At 38.3% G+C, this 363-nt stretch overlaps 1 protein-coding gene across 1 annotated transcript in view; it reads left to right on the forward strand.

Moving 5' to 3' along the window:
- LOC108622138 (D-arabitol-phosphate dehydrogenase) overlaps positions 1 to 225 on the forward strand; it is a gene marked incomplete at its 5' end in the record, with an annotated part of 12,760 nt that extends 12,535 nt beyond the window's left edge. Inside the window, one exon of the mRNA XM_018019826.2 lies at positions 22 to 225. Coding sequence (XP_017875315.2) covers positions 22 to 225 — 204 coding nt within the window. The remainder of the gene's footprint in view (positions 1 to 21) is intronic.
- Positions 226 to 363: the final 138 nt, after the last annotated feature.

Consider the following 363-nt stretch of genomic DNA (forward strand, 5'->3'; position numbering starts at 1 on the left):
GCTCATATTTATCTGCAATAGATTTACATGAAGGAGCTGACGATCTTAGGAGTGAATATAAATCCGTTCTCATTCCCGAAGGGACTGGGTTTGTTGCAAGCGATGGCTGAAAAGTACATCCAGTACGATAAATTAGGTATTAAAGTATTCGCGCTGTCCCAATATCGCGAGGCTATCGAAGCCCTCAAACGCGGGGAGATCAGTAAAGCTGTGTTCAAAATGTAAAAACAAATGATACGTGAAATAAATTTTTGTTGATTTTAATTAACGTTCCATGAGACGATCCAATTATTCCACTGTCGACCTGCTAATTTAGAAATCCTTCCTAGGATTCCTTCTAGAACAAATTATGGATACCTAAAT

Source organism: Ceratina calcarata, unplaced genomic scaffold (genome assembly GCF_001652005.2).
Source record: "Ceratina calcarata isolate Rehan_Ccalc_2016 unplaced genomic scaffold, ASM165200v1 scaffold207.2, whole genome shotgun sequence".
Taxonomy (NCBI): domain Eukaryota; kingdom Metazoa; phylum Arthropoda; class Insecta; order Hymenoptera; family Apidae; genus Ceratina; species Ceratina calcarata.